This window comes from Eptesicus fuscus, chromosome 3 (assembly GCF_027574615.1).
Source record: "Eptesicus fuscus isolate TK198812 chromosome 3, DD_ASM_mEF_20220401, whole genome shotgun sequence".
Taxonomy (NCBI): Eukaryota; Metazoa; Chordata; class Mammalia; order Chiroptera; family Vespertilionidae; genus Eptesicus; species Eptesicus fuscus.
In genome coordinates this window covers 80,849,367-80,865,429 of record NC_072475.1, presented here as the reverse complement: position 1 = coordinate 80,865,429, position 16,063 = coordinate 80,849,367, and the positions used below count along the sequence as shown (strand labels likewise).

General features: G+C 44.3%; 1 protein-coding gene across 3 annotated transcripts in view; it reads right to left on the bottom strand.

Moving 5' to 3' along the window:
* Positions 1–16,063, bottom strand: part of TMEM45A (transmembrane protein 45A) — a 110,991-nt gene that overhangs the window by 81,734 nt on the left and 13,194 nt on the right. Inside the window, exons 1-2 of one of the 3 annotated variants that reach the window (XM_054714043.1) lie at positions 1,932–2,064; positions 1,672–1,724 (exon numbers count right to left, since the gene is read on the bottom strand). The exons of 1 other annotated variant lie outside the window; for it this stretch is intronic. In XM_054714043.1, the coding sequence (XP_054570018.1) occupies positions 1,672–1,693 (22 nt within the window). In that variant the 5' untranslated portion in view covers positions 1,694–1,724; positions 1,932–2,064. Of the gene's footprint in view, positions 1–1,671; positions 1,725–1,931; positions 2,065–16,063 lie in introns of those variants that run through there. One more of the 3 variants, XM_008159649.3, reaches the window with a different exon arrangement.

The window sequence follows — 16,063 nt, the reverse complement described above, 5'->3', positions numbered from 1 at the left end:
ACCGTTTTTCTATCTACCCTCCCCACTGGGAGATCTCATTTTGTTTCATGGTGTTAAATACTATGCCACATGCTCACTACTCCCAAAATTTAATCGTTAGCCCAAACTTCTCCCCTAAACTCCAGATTCCTCTATCCAACTGCCCACTTAGCATCTCCACTCAGATATCTAACATCTCAAATTCAAAACTGTCCAAAACAGAACTCCTGGCATCCTAGACTAGATATGTTCCACCTGCAGTTTTCCCCATTTAATGACAACATCCTCCCTGTTATCCACATTAAAAATTTTAGAGTTGTCCTGACTCCTGTCTTTCACTCACTTCCCACATCCAATCCATCAGAAAATCTTACTGGCTCTACCTCTGAAATACGCCCAGGGTCTGATCCCTTCTCACCTACCCCTACCCCACACCCACCACCACTTTGGTACAAGCCTGCATTATTACAATGGTCTCCTAACTAGACTCCCTGTTTCTGCCTTTGCCCCTTTCAGACCATTCTCAGTACAGGAGCTAGTGTTAACCTGTTGAAATGTGTCAGAACAAAGTTCTCAGAAGGGCCCTCATGGCCCTACATGATGTAGCCCCTGACATGTGTCCAGCCTTTCTTCCTCATCCTCTCCTCTCAACACTCCTACCAGCCACCTTGCCCTCCCTGCTTCTTCTTGAACGTACCAGGTTCCCTTCCACCTTGGGGCCTTTGTACTCGGTTGAAATTCACTTCCCCCTTACATCCTCTAAGCCTTTGTTCGAATATTTTCTCAATGAGGCCTTTTCTGATCACCCTATTTAAAACGGCAAACTGCCTCAACACCCCACTCCCCTTTTCTGCTTTATTTCCCCCACGATACATCCCTTTCTAATATACTATGTAATTTACTGACTTATTTTTTAATTGTATCCCCCCCTCATTAGAATGAAAGTTCTATGAGTGCAGGATTTTTTTTGTTTTGTTTTGTTTTTCTATTTTTCTTTACTGCTTAATCTCTGCCTTTTAAAAAACTGCCTGGCATATAGTTCAGTACCTATGTGCTGGAGGAAGGGAGAAAAGGAGGGCGGGCGGGAGGGAGGGAGGGAGGGAGGGAGGGAGGGAGGGAGGGAGGGAGGGAGGGAGGGAGATGAATGGCAAAACTTATGCTTCAACTGCCAGATTCCTGAAGGTCCCAGAGGAGGAACGGTCACAAATCAAGTGAAGTAGAATTCAGCATTAAAGACACATAACTTCCCACACCTACTCTGCCTATTTAACTGCAATGCTAGACCCTAACATAAATGAAATGTCCACAGAATCATTAGAATTAGGCTAGTCTTAGCTGTGCCTCAATCAAATAAGCAGTCTGGGGACACCCATGATTATAGGAGTTGAGAATGGCAGGCCACGACCCCAATGGTAGGGAAGGGGACTAGAGGAAGAGTTGACGAACTAAAGGTCGCCAACTGTCACTGAGTTTTGTCACCTGATAGACACTGAGCTATGCTCTTTGCTAACATTACCTCACTGAATCCTTGTTACCACTATTTCACAAATTAAAACACTGAAATTCAGAGAGAGCACGTTATTTGCACAATCACAAATACACAGTAGAGTCCAGGATTCAAAATAGGTCTGTATGAATAAAAAATTCTTGCTCTTTCCACACTAAAGGTTACTCTAGAAATGATGAACTAACCTTGGACTCCCTTCCTAGTCATTCTTCCGTCTTGGTTTCAGTAGATCAAGAGCCTAGAATTGGGGCAGAAGGGATAAGAAAAAAAGGAAACTAAAATTGAGCCTTTGTTTTTTAGTTAACGCTGAAAATTACCCAACAGAATTATAAAAAAAAAAAATCAAAAGGCTGAAAGCTGATACCTTTCAGTCAGTTTTACTATATACACACCCCCATATGCACACCAAAAGCAGCCAATAGGTAAAAACAATATTAAAACTTACCACACTTTTACCTTCACAGAAATCTATCATGGGTGATGAGTCCCAGAGATGTGCTGCTTGGTGGCTGACAGTCTTGGCAGATGCTGCTTAATGCTCAAGAAAGACAAGCATATTGCACCAGCATCGGCCTACAACAGCCCCAGAAATCTCTTTTCTTCCTCCCACTCACATGTTTCTCCCTGCCAATGGCCTCCACCTCCACCCAACTTACAGAAACCTGGCCCACAACAACCCTGCAATTAATGTCATGAGACATACAAATCTGATTGTCAAACTTGGGATGCTTACCAGACAGCAGACACTGTCCTTTGCAATCAGGGAGGGACTACTTAGTCCCTATCCACACGTGCTTTGCTAGCACCTACAAAGTATTCACACTCCTTTATTCCCCCTCTCACCAAGACTACCTCCTGATTAGTAATTTCTAAAAATGGTTCAACCAACCAACTTAGGTGCCCAGTGTGTAAGAGCAGTAAAATTAGGAGGTGCCCACAGGGAACGGGCCCACCAGTGACTTCTCTTCCCTTGCCTGGGCCAGTCTACCAAGTCAACCAGATCCCACCCACTCGCAGCCAAGGAGAATGGGTAAATGCTCCAGTCTGCACCCCTCACTTGAGCTGCACCTATAAGACTAAGCAAACTCAGGGATAAATATTCTCAACCATTACTGCTGGTTTCGGCATTTGGACTCATCAGCTAATAAGAACATTTCTTAGTTCTTGCTTAAAAAAATAAGACCTACTGGAGAGTGTATGGTGTGCACCTCTGAAAGGAGAGGTTGCGCTATCTGGGTGCCATAAAACAAAGCAAACCAAGGAGATTTAGAAAATGCTCCTTCCAAAGGACAGAAGTACCACATGTTGACAAGACCCAAATTACCCTTTTAATTATAGGAAATTGTTCTAGGAGGAGGAAAGAGGACTCTGAAAGCCTCTTATTAAAATGTTTAAACATTAAATCAATTAAGACAAGAACAGGGCAGCGGTTTCATTAGGTGCTCGTCTGGATACATAAACTTGGAGGAAGGTGGTAAAAGAGACCCTAAATTTTATTTTCTCATTCTTGTTACACTTGAGGGATCCCAAAAGAGTGGAGGCAGAACCGGCCACATGATTTGTAGAGTCCAGAGCAAAATAAAAATGTGGGGCGCCTAGTTTATAAATTGTCGAGAATTTCAAACATCAGAGCATTAAACCAAGCATGGGCCCTTTCAAAACTGGGCTCTGTGCAACGGTACAGGCTGCATACCCACGAAGCTGGCCCTGCAGAGAGGGAATTTGTCCCCTGCTTAGTTGACAGACACCTGGAGGGACACTATGTGAAATTACATACTCTCTCATTCATCCTGGGCAGCATGCTCTGAAAAGCTCAGTGACCCTATGAAGGGTCACTCCATGCTGGTATCACTTGGGGAGAAGAGTAATTTCTCTCGACTGATATAATCCTGAACTGAACTTCCATGAACATGCCTGTTCCCCGAGGAGATTCAAAAGCTTTCTGCCCCTTTAATTGGTATGTATGTATGTATGTATGTATGCATGCATGCATGTATGTATTTAAGATTGGGCAAAAATTAGCCTAACCAACTGAATTAATCTAGAAAGATAAATCTTGCAGGGATAGATCCAGTAAGAAATCTGAGTGCTGCTCTAGCTGGTTTAGCTCAGTGGATAGAGCATCAGCCTGCAGACTGAAGGGTCCCAGGTTCGATTCCGGTCAAGGGCACATACCCAGGTTGCAGGCTTGATCCCCAGTTGGGGGTGTGCAGGAGGCAGCTGAACAATTATTTGCTCTCATCATTGATGTTTCTCTCTCTCTCTCTCTCTCTCTCTCTCTCTCTCTCTCTCTCTTCTCTCTGAAATCAATAAAAATATTTTTTTTTAATCTGAGTGCTCAGTGGCAGAAATTGTTCTGTAATTTTGGTTAGAGAAGAGATTTCTCTAACTTATGAAGTTGGAAGAGACTTCTTTGGTCATCAATGAATGGATGGATTATTTAAGAACTAATTACAAAAAATATAAGACTCAACCCTATGGCTAAGGGGAGTAAATCAGTCTTCAAGCAAGCTTCCAACAAAATGTTTTGAGAAGATTGGCTCAGTTACTTCTTCCCCCCCCCCCCTTTCTTCTTCCTCTTCTCTTTTGTTTTTTATTGATTGATTTGAGAGAGAAAGAGAGAGAGAGAGAGAGTAATTTGTTGTTCCACTTATTTACCCATTCATCGGTTGCTTCTTGTAGGTGCCCTGACTGGGGATCGAACCCACAACCTTGGCATATTGGGACAGCACTCCAGCCAACAGAGCTACCCAGCTAGGGTGTCCCTTTCTATTCTTAATTGGCCTTTCCCCTTTGTGCTGTTCAGGGTCTCAGTAGAATAACGAGTAGTATCTACCCTTTCCACCCACCACTACCTCCCATCAAAATCTACTTATCCTATGAACCAAACAGTTCCTGTAACAAATTAATTTTAGAAATGTAGGTTAATGATGACCAATAGAGAAGCTCATTTAAACCACAGAATCTTTCCTCAAAGGACGCTGCCATGTAAGCAATTGCTTTCTCCAATTACTAGTATGATAGTACTTTCCATAAGAATAAAATGCTCAGCTAATGTACGCTAACTTGCCCATCATTTCTCCACTGGACTTAGAACACAGAAAAATTACTTGTTTGCTTTTATTGATTTTTTTATTCAATGTGGACTCAAGTTAATTGTTTCTCAAATTATACCCAGAGGAAAAAGCAAACAGATGAACTTTGGTTTCAGAATAGTGGAGGAGAAGATATTTCTATATATCATTTGTTAACTATTTAAAAAACAAGGCAACAGTCCCAAAATGGAATTGCTCATACTAAGCCCCATGTCACCAAACCGAGACTTAATTACAGTTTTGTCTCTGCCAGAAACAGAATCTTAAACCAGTCAATCAGGAATTGCCTGATCAGCACTAGGTAGGTCATCGGCCTGATAGATCCCTTCCATCCCATAAAAAAAAGTATTCTATAATAACCAACCACTTTCTTGTCTACTATAACTCCCTTTTCCCATTCTCTTCTGCCTATAAAAGTATTTCATTTTGTAAAGCTCCTCACAGCTCCTTTCTATCTGCTAGATTGGATGCTGTCCAATTTGAATCAAAATTTGCTCAAACTGTTCAAAATTTTAATATGCCTCAGTTTATCTTTTTCCCCCCTCACCTGAGGATATGCTTTTTATTGATTTTTTTTTTTTTTTTTTTTTTTTTTTTTTAGAGAGAGGAAGGGAGAATGAGAGAGAGGTTGAGAGAAAACATCAACGTGAGAGAGAAATATGGATCGCTGCCTCCTGTACGGGCCCCTACGGAACCGAACACACAGCCCAGTCACGTACCTGGAATTAAACACGCCACCTTCTGGTGTATGGGGACTCTCCAACTGAGCCACACTGGCCAGGGCAATATGCCTCTGTCTATCTTTTAACATAACTAAAACACGGAGAAGTAAAGTAACGGTATGCCAAACAAGGAGGGGAAAATGGTACGCTCGAGCCTGCAACTTTTCTGAGAATTTACTTTTCAGGCCTTGCCCAGTTCCCAATGAATAATATCCTATCCCCAAAGTTAACAATATGATTCAGCACCACCTGCGATTGATAATGCACTAAAAGGAAAATTCAGAGGCTTAAACTGAGCTCAGTGTGAGTCAGTGCTGTCGTCCATAAAATGTAGGACCGTATGTCTGAGGGTAGGAGTGGTGCTTTTTCAGTGATAGCCCCAACCTTTCCGTTTTCACAAGAACTAATTTCATGCCAGTGTGAGGACACCTCGAAATCAAAACATCCCCTCCATTGATTCTTTCCATTCCTAACTTTTTCAAAACTTACAAAATCTGGGTTAATTTTTTAATGGAAGAAAGATCACTAGAGTAGTACATAAATTCTATTTCCAACCCAAAAATGAGACCCACAGAAAAGAGGGGAAGGGATATCGCATCATAGCCTCTTCTGAATCCTGTGCCTTCCCACGTAGATGAGGTCCTAGAGAAAGTAGCTGGCAATTCTGGGCTTGGGGGGTGGGGGAAATGGAATGAAAGTAGAAAACAGAGACAAAAGTGGGGAAATGGAAATGAGACTGAAACTGAGACAAAGTGAAAGGCTGGGCCCCCTTCCAGTTTCACATAGTCAAGCTGATTCTCTTCTTGCAGAAAAAAATCAACTCCCATTAGAGAACCAATCAGAATGTAACCACTTATCAGGGTGCATCCACTCACCCCACCCTCTCTCACTCATTACCACCATAAAGCATAAATAATTTTAAATAACACCAAAGGCAAAAACAGCAACACCTATCACAGTTAACAAGACAACAATTGGATTACATCAAGTGATCTGTGCATTTCTCTCCAGAAACCATCGTCTTTGTTGTGTTTGCATCTTCCTGGTAGGCTGATGGCCCCCATATGTGGGGAGTACAGAAGGCAGTCCTGAGCTCCTCAGGTGGAGGCAGAAAGCTCTCACCCAAAGCTTTTCTAGTCTCTCAGGCGTCTGTTTCCCTCTCTCTCTCTCCTTTTTCATTGGAAAACACCAGAGAGGAATGGAACCTCCTCCAATCAATGCTAATTTGAAGGGAAGACTAGATGGTAATAATAGTAATAATAATAAACAGTAAGAATAGTAATAATAATAAACAGTAAGACCTCCTCCAATCAATGCTAATTTGAAGGAAAGACTAGACGGTAATAATAGTAATAATAATAAACAGTAAGACTAGACGGTAGATGGAGTTAAGTTTGTATAAACTTAACTCCATCTACCGTCTAGTCTTACTGTTTATTATTATTACTAGGGGCCTGGTGCACAAAGATTCGTGCAGGGGCGGGGGGAGGGTCCCTCAGCCCGACCTGCACCCTCTCCAATCTGGAAGCCCTCAGGGGAGCCCTCTCCAATCTGGGAGTTAATGTCTGTCTTTGCAATCATATGAGCGAATTGTCTGAGACCCCAACCCAGTTTGGTTTGGTGCTCACAGAATAGAGGCTTTTTTTTCTTTGCTTCATTGGTGGTAATTTCCTGGAAGTTTTAGGATATCTTCCCTTTAATTTTTCCTGGACACTCTGATTTTACTTATGTCTCACCTTTGCTTTCCCTCCATCCCCCACTGCAACAGTAACTTGCTCCAGGTTCACTTTGCTCTAGTGTCTAGGACACTGATGGAGAACCTATGACACGCGTGTCAGCACTGACACGCGTAGCCATTTCTGATGACACACGGCCGCTGAGGCGGCCGCATGCCGAGGATGAAACATTTGCTGCTCCTGAGGATGAAACATTTGCGAAATAATGTTTTTTCCTCAAAGTGACACACTACCCGAGTTATGCTCAGTTTTTTGGCAAAGTTTGACACACCAAGCTCAAAAGGTTGCCCATCACTGGTCTAGGAGATCCCACAACGCATCTGCCACCAGAACTACGATTCCCAGCATTCCTGGTGCTCCCCGTGCTCTTGGTTTTCCCTTCCTGCTCTGTCTTCATCTCACAGCCTCCTGCTCTGCCAAGTCCTCCAAGCCGCCAGCTCTCCCTCTCTGCTCTCCATCTGGCAGCTTGGGGAACCAAGTTCCCCAAGCCGCTCCACTCTCCACCAGCTCTCCCACTCTGCTCTCTGCCCGGTGGCTTGTGGGGGAGCGACAGAGGGAGGCACGTCCCCCCAAGCCGCTGGCTCTCCTACTCTGCTCTCCGCCCGGTGCCTGTGTATGCAAAGTAACCCGCCATCTTTGTTGGGTTAATTTGCATACTCACTCCTGATTGGCTGGTGGGCATCACGGAGGTATGGTCAATTTGCATGTTTCTCTTTTATTATATAGGATTATTATTATTATTATTATTATTACTATTAAATACTGCAAGTGAATCTGCCATAGGAAACATCCTGGTGATTATAATACTGACCAGCATCCATTTCTGTATTCCAGGTATTGTTACCCAATCCACAGTATGATTATCATTGGGAATATAAGCAAAGTTTTCCAAGAGGTCTGATCAAAAGCCTCCTTTCCAGGTGAAAAAAGTGATTTTAAGACCAGGTGAAAAAAGTGATTTTAAAAGACAAACTGACTTCCAATTTCCCAAAGACTGATCCTTTAGTCCCAATGCCCCAAAGAAAGTAAAATCTCTGCCACATGATAGTAATGATATCCAATTCTTATCTTCAAGCAGGAGCTTCCTCGAGAACTGATCTGGGCTATAACATTTCCAGAAACAGATCATTTTCCGGCATCCAAGAGATTTAGAAGTTACATAAAGAAAAGCCATATATTTGCACAGGCAGAGTGAGAAAGAATGTCAAAATGCTTAGCACTAGCCAAACTGAAGAAAACTTGTGTTCTAGCAGCAAAACATCTGGAGATATTCAGAAGATAGGGTGTCAGACTGGACTTCAGGGTGGTGATGCTGCAGAGAAACATGCGTGGTGACCAAATTAAAACCTGTCCCATCCTCAGAGGGACATTAGACGGCCCAGGCTCAAAGCTTGGAGCTCAGTTATGGACCTCCAGAGCTCTGAGCCTATGTATGACCCCAGAGCACCTCTCCCTGGCCCAACCTTGAACCTCTGGTAATGAAATCAAGCTCTGACTCTTCCATCTGCATCTTTCTGACTTGCTTCCTTGAATGTTCCATTTGGGTTTCAAAGGCTTAGCCTTACACCTTACACCTGTGAGCAGATCTTGACATCCTTGGTTTAAGCCTAGTGCTCTCTAAGGCCTTTGATTCTGAGTCATCTATTGGCTTCAGAATATCAGACCCACTCACCTTCCACCCATTACCCTCTACTCCTTGCTCAAATCCTTAGTATACATGATGTCCTTGGCCAACATTACTCTTAGCTGAGTTTCTCTTACCATAATCCAATGAGGAGGTTGGAATGATCAAAAATGGGAAAAGTATTTTAAAAAGCCAATAACAGGCATCCAAGGAGGACTGCTATCTCAAAAGCCAAGGTAAGTATCAACACAAACCCTGGTTTGGCCAACTCTGGCTTGTTATGTACAAAGTGTTACACTGAAGGCCTTGTGGATAAAAAGGGGCCTCGTGCTAACCTGGCAAGCTAGGGGAAGGCCTGCATGGCAGTCTTGAAAACTCAGAGACCTAATATAACCACAAAGGATGGTCTGAAATTAAAACTTTTTTAACTAAAAGCTGTGTCTGGCAGGTAGTCATGTCATAAGCTAAAATGTTCCCTGACAAAAGTCAATCTTTATCTTGACTAAGCCAGTCTATTGTCTTTTGCATCTAAGATAACATACCTGTGCAACGTCAGGATAACGCCCCTTCTTCCAGACCCCTCAGGACACAACCAATGCACCAGGGTGGAGATCATAAATCCTCTCATTGTTATTGTTATCATGTTAATTGTTGACTTTTAACTATCCTGTACCCACCTCTATAAAAGATGCATGTGTCTATCATTTTACTTTTCATCCAATCCCAGAGGTTTCCCCACTTTGCTCTCTTACCTCCCTAATCTATCTCCAAAGGATTTTACATAACCCAGTTATGGCTCCTCTTTTGATTTTAATGTGTAAACAAGGTGCAAAACTGCCATTCTCCAGAGCATGATCTCAATCCATTAAGATTTTGCTTTCTGGCAATTGTAGAGAGTTTGGCTCAAATAAACTCACTAAAATTCTCTACAGGTTCTTACATTGACAGCCTTGACTGTTTTGACTTTTTAACAGTACAAAATGTGCATGGTAGTACACCTCCAGGACAGTCAAAAATAGTGTATTTCTATTTCAGACACAATGATCTGACTATTTTAGAGTACCAGACATTGTGAATTTTGCCTTGTTGGGCACTGGATTTTTTTTATCACTATAAATATTCTTGAGCTGTGTTCTAGGATAAGTAAGTAACTTGGAAGCAGTTTGATCCTTTTTGGTATTTTTTTTTTAATGATTTGTTAGACATGTCTGGAGCAGAGCTCGGTGTAGGCCTAATTATTCTCCAGTTCTGAGGCAAGACCTTCCTAATTATGATACAGTTGTAATAATCTGGTTATTATTTAACCGGAAGGGAGTGAATAAGGAGACCAGATAGTATGTACCAATTACACAGCTTTGCCAAAAAGCTGCTTTTAACATTCTCCAAGTCTACTCCCCATTGATGGATGGAGGAAGGGACTAGACAAAGGCAATTTAGACACAAGCCCAATAAGTTCTGAGTAATGTAAAAGGCTAATTGCCCATCAATCACACCTACAAGCAGGTAACTAATAGACTTTACTCTGGCCTAAATACTGAACCACACCTGGCTACAACAAGGAATGGAAACTCTGGACATTGGTTCTGTTTCTGACTGCTGAACTCCCAGCTGCCCCCCTCCAGGACTGGCGTAAGGGGCAGGGGGTTTTGGAACCTAAGAAATGTAACTCCTTGCCAATAAAGCCTTTGTGGATGGGGGGGGGGGGGGGGGGGGGGGGGAGGCCACATGCTAACCTGACAAACTCAGGGAAGGCCTGCATGGTGGTCTTGCAAACTTAAAGATCTAAAGTAACCACAAAGGATGGCCTGAAATTAAAACTTTAACTAAAAGCAGTTATGGTGGGTAGTCATATACTAGGCCAGTATTTTCCCTGACGAGGTCAATTTTTACCTTAACTGAGCCTATTGTCTTTTTGCATTTACAATAACATGCCCTTAAATGTCTGGGTAACTTGTAATTTCCCTTTTCTGGATCCCTTGGGGCACAACCTAATGTGCCTGGGCGCCAGGACAGATACCACAAATTCCTTCACTGTTATCATGTTCATTGTTGACTGTTGGCTATCCTGCATGTGTCTATTATTTTATTTTTTATCCAATCCCAGAGCCCCCCCACCCCACCGCTTTGCTTTCTCCCACCTCTCTAATCTATCACCAATGGATTTCATGTAACCCACCTACATCCCCTCCTTTGATTACAATGTATAAAAATAAATAGAAACTCGCCATTCTCTGGAGCATTATCCCAATCCATTGAGATACTGCTTCCTGGCAATTGTCGATAGTTTGGCTCAAATAAACTCACAAAAATTCTTTACAGGTTTGAATGTTTTTTCGTTAACACCTTCTTCCACAGTCCATCCTCCCGTTCAAGTCTTAGAAAGTTCATTTTCTGAAAATAGCACAACAGCCTCACTCCCACTTGTGTCTGGGAAGTCTGGCCCTTTAATTCCTTCGGCATCAATTGTTCTACCCAATACCACATGAATTGTGAGTTTTCCAGTCTGGTTGGACAGAACAGGCAATATTCTGGGCTCTCTGTGAGTGGAGGGCATTGTTTTCTACTCCTTCCCCGCTTCCTCCCTCCTTGAGCCTCCCTCTCTCCCCTCTATCTCACCCCACAGGCTCCCCTCACCCCACCCCCCCAACTTCCCAGTCATCTCCTCACACACATGTGCTGACCAGGACTTTGCTGATTACTTACGAGAACGTTCTGCAGACCTGTGGGCCCCTCTCCCCACACTGCTCTCTCGTTGCTGGTACTCTGTTCTATGAACTCGAGCCCCCTGGGTTTTCCGTGGCTGTTGGCACCATCTCCTCAACTCAGGCATTTTGAGTTCCACCTGGGCTGCCCTTCCTAGGTCTCGACCTGAAAACATTCTCCACTCAGTAAACCGGAGTGTTCCCAGACTCGCCTCTTTTTTTCCGGTATTTTAGAGATAATTGCTCTTCATTGCCTGAAGGCCAATGTTTCAAAAATCATTGTTTCATATATTTTATCTGACATTTTTTTATTTCAGGCAAAAGGTAAATCCAGCCCTGTTAACTCCATCTTGGGCACACACAGAACTTCTTTCAAATGCAGTCAACTTTGCACCCAATACCAATACTGAAAGGACTTTAGAGACAGGAGAGGCAGTTTTAGGGAAGGGGGGGTCCATGGGAGAGGAATGCATACGTGATGGGCAGAGACAGCTCCAAGCTGCCAGATTGTTTATGAGAATGTTACAAGATAAAGGGAAGAAGAAGAGGGGGGGCACCTGGTGAGCTTTGAAACTGATACCATACAAGGAAAAGGGGGGAAGTGGCCAATTGGGAAAAGCACGGGGGACATAAAATGAGGAAGGGTCCAATTAGAAAGTAACATGTACAAGAGAAAGAAGCTACCAGCATTTTTTTTTTAAATACATTTTATTGATTATTTTACAGAGAGGAAGGGAGAGGGATAGAGAGTTAGAAACATTGATGAGAGAGAAACATCAATCAGATGCCTCCTGCACACCCCCTACTGGGGATGGGCCCGCAACCAAAGTACATGCCCTTGACTGGGATGGAATCTAGGACCTTTCAATCCACAGGCTGACGCTCTATCCACTGAGCCAAACCAGTTAGGGCACTACCAGTATTTATTAAACCCGGAGACAAAGAGACTCACTGGACTAGGTTTTTCCCATTGAGAGAGAGAGAGAGAGCAGGGTTTTCCCACTTGGGGGACCCCTCCCCAAGGGGAGTTTGTATATGTTTTCAATAAACTTCCACACTTTTGCTTAAAATCTTTTAGTCCATGAATTTTATTCTTCAAACTTCGTAGAACAAGAACCTGTGAGGAGAGTCTGAGCTTGCCATTCGGTGTATCGATGTTGTTACTACACAGAAAAGATACTTCTTTAACCTGGGTTTTTCAAAGTAAAGGTCTTGAACCACCTATCTCAGAATCATCTGGATGCTTACCAAAAATGCACAGTCCTACATCACAACACAGATCTACTGAATATAAACTTCTTGCCACTAATATTTGAGAATCATTGCCATTGTCATGACAACTCATTAACAAAAGACAATAAAATCCTCCTCTGAAAGTTAGGAAAACACTGGAATAGGGAATGGATTAAAAAGTCAAGGATGAAACCATAAAAATCTTAGAGGAGAACATAGTGAAATCTCAGACATCTCACAGAGCAATGTTTACCGATACATCTCCTAAGGCAAAGGGAACTAAGGAGGAAATAATGGACCACATCAAAATAAAAAGCTTCTGCCCAGCAAAAAGAAACCACCATCAAATTGAACAGGGAAGCCCTAACCGGTGTGGCTCGGTGGATAGAGCATCGGCCTGCGGACTGAAGGGTCCCAGGTTCGATTCCGGTCAAGGGCATGTACCTTGGTTGCGGGCACATCCCCAGTAGGGGGTGTGCAGGAGGCAGCTGATCGATGTTTCTCTATCATTGATGTTTCTAACTTTCTATCCCTTTCCCTTCCTCTCTGTAAAAAGTCAATAAAATATATTTTTTTAAAAAAATTGAAAAGGGAACCCACTGAATGGGAGAACATATTTGGCAATGATACATCTGATAAGAGGTTAATATCCAAAATATATAAAGTACTCATACAATGCAACAAAAGGAAGACAAACAATCCCATTTTAAAAGTGGGCAGAAGACCTGAATAGACACTTCTCCAAAGAGGACATACAAACGGCCAAGAGACACATGAAAAAAATGCTCAAAGTCACTGATCATCAGAGAGATGCAAATTAAAACGACAATAAGATATCACTTCACACCTGTCAGAATGGCTATCATCAAAATATCAACAAACAACAAGTGCTGGTGAGGATGTGGAGAAAAGGGAACCCTAGTTCACTGCTTGTGGGATTGCAAATTGGTGCAGCCATTATGGCAAACAGTATGGAGTTTCCTCAAAAAATAAAAAATGAGCCCTAGCTGGTTTGGCTCAGTGGATAGAGCATTTGCTTGTGGACTGAGCGGTCCCAGGTTCGATTCTGGTCAGGAACACATGCCCGGATTGCCAGCTTGATCCACACTTGGGGGCGTGCAGGAGGCAGCCAATCAATGATTCTCTCTCATCATTGATGTTTCTATCTCTCTCTCCCTCTCCCTCTCTCTCTGAAATCAATAAAAACATATATATAAAAACAACAACAAATTTTTAAAAAATTAAAGATGGAACTTCCATTTGCTCTAGCCAGTTTGGCTCAGTGGATAGAACATTGGCCTGCGGACTGAAGGGTCCTGGATTTGATTCTGGTAAAGGGCATATGCCTGGATTACAGGCTTGATCCCCGGTGGGGTGTGTGCAGGGGGCAGCCAGTCAATGATTCTCTATCATCACTATTGTTTCTATCTCTCTCTCTCTCTCCTTCCTCTCTCTGAAATCAATATATACAGATAGATAGGTTGATTGATTGATTTAAAAAAAAATGAAACTTCCATTTGACCCAGTGATCCCACTTCTGGGAATATATCCTAAAAGTCCCAAAACACCAGTCAGAAAGAATATATGCACCCCTATGTTCATAGCTGTGTTATCTACAACTAGACGCCCAGTGCATGAAATTCGTGCGGGGGGGGCGGGGGGGGGGGGGGGTGTCCCTCAGCCCAGCCTGCACCCTCTCCAATCTGGGACCCCTCGAGGGATGTCCAACTGCCTGTTTAAGCCAGATCCTACTGGGCAGTCGGACATCCCTCTCACAATCCAGGACTGCTGACTTCCAACTGCTTGCCTGCCTACCTTCCTGATTGCCTGTAACCACTTCTGCCTGCCAGCCTGATCACCCCCTAACCACTCCCCTGCCAGCCCGATTACCCCTAACTGCCCTCCCCTGCTGGCCTCATTGCCTCTAACTGCTCTCCCCTGCTGGTCTGGTCCCCCCCACAACTGCCCTCCCCTGCAGGCCTGGTCCCCCCCAACTGCACTCCCCTACAGGCCTGGTCCCCCCCGCAACTGTTCTCCCCTGCAGGCCTGGGTGCCCCCCAACTTCCCTTCCCTGCAGGCCCAGTCACCCCCAACTTCCCTCCCTGCAGGCCAGGTCACCCCCAACTTCCCTCTCCTACAAGCCTGGTCCCCCCCAACTGCCCTCCCCTGCAGGCCTGGTCCCCCTCAACTGCCCTTCCCTGCAGGCCTGGATGCCCCCAACTTCCCTCCTCTGTCGGCCTGGTCACCCCTAACTGCCATCCCTTGCAGGCCTGGTCCCTCCCAACTGCCCTCCCCTGCTGGCCATCTTGTGGCAGATATCTTGTGTCCACATGGGGGCAGTCATCGTTGACCACATGGGGGCAGCCATCTTGTGTGTTGGAGTGACAGTCAATTTGCATATTACTCTTTTATTAGATAGGATAGCTAAGATTTGGAAACAACGCAAGTACCCATCAGTAGATGAATAGGTAAAAATGCTATGGGACATTTACACTATAGAATACTATGCAGCTGTAAAAAAAAAAAAGAGGAAACTCTTACCCTTTGGGACAGCATGGATGGACCTGGAAAATATTATGCCAAGTGAAATAAGACAAACTGAGAAAGACAAATATCACATGATCTCACTTACTTATGGAATCTAATGAACAAAATGAATTGACTAACAAAATAAGACCTGAAGCAGGAAGGCATGGAACAGACCTAATACCTCGATGTGGGGTTAGAAGGATGAGAAGTGATAAGTCAAAGCACTTATATACTTAACTAGAGGCCCGGTGCACAAAATTCGTGCACGGGGTCGGGGGGGGGGTGTCCCTCAGCTCAGCCTGAACCCTCTCCAATCTGGGACCCCTCAAGGGATGTGCGACTGCCCGTTTAGGCCCGATCCCAGTAGGATCGGGCCTAAACGGGCAGTCGGACATCCCTCTCACAATCCAGGACTGCTGGCTCCCAACTGCTCACCTGCCTGCCTTCCTGATTGCCCCTAACTGCTCCTGCCTGCCAGCCTGATCACCCCCTAACCATTCCCCTACCAGCCTGATTGATGCCTAACTGCTCCCCTGCCAGCCCAATTGCGCCAAACTGCCCTCCCCTGCCAGCCCAATTGCCCCTAACTGCCCTCCCCTGCCGGCCTGGTCACCCCTTACTGCCCTGTCCCCCCCAACTGCTCTTCCCTGCAGGCCTGGGTTCCCCCCACCCAACTGCCCTTCCCTGCAGGCTTGATCACCCCCAACTGCCCTCCCCTGCTGGCCATCTTGTTGTGGCCATCTTGTGTCCACCTGGGGGCAGCCATCTTGTGTGTTGGAGTGACAGTCAATTTCCATATTACTCTTTAATTAGATAGGATATGCATAGCCAATGGACACAGGCAATAGAATAGCAAAGATGGGGGCGGGGGGAGCATCTGAAGGAGAGGTGAAAGGGGGGATGGAAAGGGAGATATCTGTAATATTATCAACAATA